Here is a 3,590-nt window from a genome sequence, read left to right as displayed (position 1 = left end):
AGACTCTAGGGATGGCAGGAAGGGTGGCCCTGTGGAGAAAGCACCAGACCTTAGCATTCCTCACATTTCCTATCAGGCAGGCTCTCAAAGCCAGGGGAGAGACAGCTGTGAGCTAGACCCTGGCACCAGAGGTGTGGTTGAAACGCATCTTGTAATGGTGCACAATCTTGATGTACCGGGTGTGAAGAATGGTCAAGAACAGAGGGTTTGTGTAGCTGGAGATGATGCAGCTCCATGTTCTGGTCAGAAATCTGGGGAGACTCCTGGCACTCCTCCTCCTACCCCACAGCAGGCCAGAGAGGTGTCCAGGGACAGACAGATAAAACAGTTTTCCAAGAAGCTGAAAAGCAAGCTGGCCAAGGAATTTTTCCCTGCCACCCCTCCTCCTACCCCTCACTATCAGCCTGAGCCTGGCCTAGGACCAAAGGGCACCTCCCTGGAGGCAGACAAGGCTGAGTTTATGCTCAAACTGATGCGGTCTCTCTCTGAGGAGGCAGAGGGCAATGAGGATGAAGAGGAAGAAGAACTGGCAGAAGAGGGTGGTGTTGGCAGCACTAACAGATGTTCAGAGACAGGGGGAGGCCGGCATGAACTGAAAAAGATGTCCGCTCAGAGAATGTCAAACAAGGAAGCTCTCCATTATGCTGAGCGGCTGGCGTGTCATATCGTCTCCATGGCAACAGAGATGGACACCCTGGGAGTGGCAGAGGAGGAGGGGCGGTTGAGCAAGGGCAGTGAACAGAGGAGAGACAGTGTGGCTCAGTTCTCAGAGCAGACTCTGAACACCTTGTGGGTGTATGCTGGGGAGGTGGCAGGACAAGTCATCAACGATGTGAAGAGGATGGTGAGCTCTGGACAGCAGTGTCCATATCACAGAGCTCTGAGAAGAAGAAGCTTGGACAGATCAAGCTCTGAATGCTTGCATCATCACCACCATTCTCAGCCCAGTACAGACCAGAGCAGAGACAGGCAGGTAGGAAGGTTGTCTGAGCAGTGGTCTAATGACCGGATAGCCCCTGTGTTCAGGTCTCCCACCTCCACCTCGAGCACCAGCTCCAGCTCTGGCCTGTCCTCAGAGTATCCCAGCTGTGAGAGTGTGACAGATGAATATGCTGGCTACCTCATCAGGGTACTGAAAAAGGAGGGAGGAAGTAGGGAGTTGGTCCTAGACCAGTATGCAAGTCGTTTGGCCTACCGCTCCATAAAACTAGGCTTGGCTCATGCCAGTCGCAAGATCAAGCAGAGATCCTCTAGCAGCCGCCTTCACTCGTCCAAGTCACTGCCAGATGAATGGAAAGCTTCTGGTAGTGAGACCTTGTCTCCCAAGGACAGAGTAGAGTCAGTGGTTTGTCTCTCAGGCAATGATGCTCAGTGTTTCTGCAGGGACTCCGAAGGCCAGACACGCAGGGAGTACATGGATCTGGTCAGCTTTGCAGAGTCTTTGGCTTACAACATCACCTGTGATGTAACGCGCAAGCTGCATCTTTCCTCTGTACGACTGCCTAAGTCTCTCACTGACACCTGTCTTTATAAGAAATCCAAACTTGAAAACATGGCAGAGAATCTCATAAGGAACTCATTCTCCTGCCCCCTGCTGTCCAAGGAGGGTAAAAGCAGGCATTACCACAGTACAGGAAGCCTGTATGATGGCGGCTATGGCAGCAGGGTGATGCAGGTCATCGAGCATTATGCCAGGAAAATAGTTGATGACACTCTGAAGATGAGCCTGGCCTCTTTTGGACATTTATCCTGGGAGCAACAGAGGACCCAAGGACATGACAGACACTCTCACACCCAGAGACTGTTTGAGAGACCAGCACTGAGCCCAGTCCTGGTGGAGAGGACGTGCCGTTACTGTCAGGTTCAGGAGTGCCCGTACTGCATCAAACCTAGCAGGCACCAACACCAGCCTGTATTCCAGAGGAGGAAGAGGGGGCTGGAATGTCAAGCAAAGGCTGAGCGTCTCTCTAGCCTGGAGATTCCTGAGATCCACATTGACATGGACCACAAGGCAGCATTTGCAGAGGAGATGGTGTCCATGGCAATGGAGACAGCTAAACGTGAGCTGAGCAACACCAGCCTTAATGCAGACAGCGGCATCGGCCACGATGGAACCAGCTACGCTGAGAGTCTGACTGCTGATATCATGACGTCAGCCCTGTCCAACATCTGCCAGGCTGCCAGCATCAGGTACATGCAGCTGCATGCACATTGGCACTGCTATAGTTCATACATGTTGTGACTACCATGTTTCCTGTTGTGGCAACACATACAATAGGTAGCTGTAGTATTTAAGCAGCTTTGTTTGACTTTCTATCAAATCAAAATCATTAATAAAGTTCTTTGCGGCTCCTAATACTTTAATTTGCTTCATCCTTTATCATTTTAATTAAACAGAGAAAACTGTCATCATGAATGTACAAGTCTAAATATTGGCATAACTTCTGAAGCCCTCTTGTTTCTGTCTTCTTCCATTTCTGTGTGTGTCCAGCTCTCCAGGCAGGGAAACCACTGAATCCACTGTGTCCCAGCAGCTGAGTGTGGGAGATGACAGTCTGGGCAGCTGGTCGAACCTGAGCTTCGAGGATGAGCACCCAGACGACAACAGCAGCTTCCTCCACCTCAGCGACAGGTATATAACCTCCAGCTTTCTCAATACATCACAGATGTGCTGCAGCATACCAAATGTCCAGTCATCTGCAGAGCACAGAGCTGCTATTTCCCTCTGTTAAATAAGAACTACTCCACTGCACATCATCTCTTAAAGGGGTATGTTGGTGTGGGTCTCTCCACTGTCATGTTCATTTTACACTTCTGGATTAACTGTTGCTCTAAAATTAATAATCCTGGTTTAAACGTTTGTGTAGCTTATATTATGCCCAGTATGTTCTCAAAGTGTCACAAGTGTCATTTTTATTCACTGGTCACAAAATTAGGTGAATTAGCTTCAGTGTTTTTCTCTTTGCTCTCCCAGTCATGTCGCCTGGTGCCTATACTTGTGACAGCAAGCCGTCAAATTTAACACAGGAGTATTGGCAAATACTCCTGTGTTAAACTGACTGATTGGTTTGTTGTTGTTGATCCTGTTTTGTTGTCCACTCGTTCTTTATTTGGTCTGTTGTTAGAATGAAGGGTTTCTATATCATGATTTCTATAAAATATTTAGCATATGTTCTATAAAATATGTTCAACTCGGAGCATGTAAGGAAAAATTAAAAGTAGGATTTGAACCCAAGTGACGTGTGAGGATCTATGCAGTGAGCAGGCTCTGAATTGTCCTTTCACAGAGCAGCTCTGGGTTTAGCATTTCATTTAGATGCAGTAGAATGTAATTCTATGGAGTCATGGACATAAAGAATGACATCATGCTGGTCATGCTGTGCTGTTCATCTTCTCAGACCCAGAACAGCAGAGGAACCTCAGTGTTTCAGCTTTATACATTAAACAGGAGCAGCCCACCACAGCAAAACTATTACTGTTGCTGCTTTAGAATTTTATGAAATATAATGTCCCAGTTACATGAATTTGCATAGGGCTTTTAATTTGAAATGAGGAATACAGGAAGAGGAGGTGTGAAGCAACACCCAGCT

General features: G+C 48.0%; 1 protein-coding gene across 1 annotated transcript in view; it reads left to right on the top strand.

The window, feature by feature from the left end:
- Positions 1-3,590, top strand: part of akap11 (A kinase (PRKA) anchor protein 11) — a 21,208-nt gene that overhangs the window by 9,994 nt on the left and 7,624 nt on the right. Inside the window, exons 8-9 of the mRNA XM_020620060.1 lie at positions 3-2,190; positions 2,492-2,632. Of these exons, the coding sequence (XP_020475716.1) occupies positions 3-2,190; positions 2,492-2,632 (2,329 nt within the window). The remainder of the gene's footprint in view (positions 1-2; positions 2,191-2,491; positions 2,633-3,590) is intronic.

The sequence above is a fragment of the Monopterus albus genome, unplaced genomic scaffold (genome assembly GCF_001952655.1).
Source record: "Monopterus albus unplaced genomic scaffold, M_albus_1.0 scaffold231.1, whole genome shotgun sequence".
NCBI classification, from domain to species: Eukaryota; Metazoa; Chordata; class Actinopteri; order Synbranchiformes; family Synbranchidae; genus Monopterus; species Monopterus albus.
This window is presented reverse-complemented; position numbering and strand designations above follow the sequence as displayed.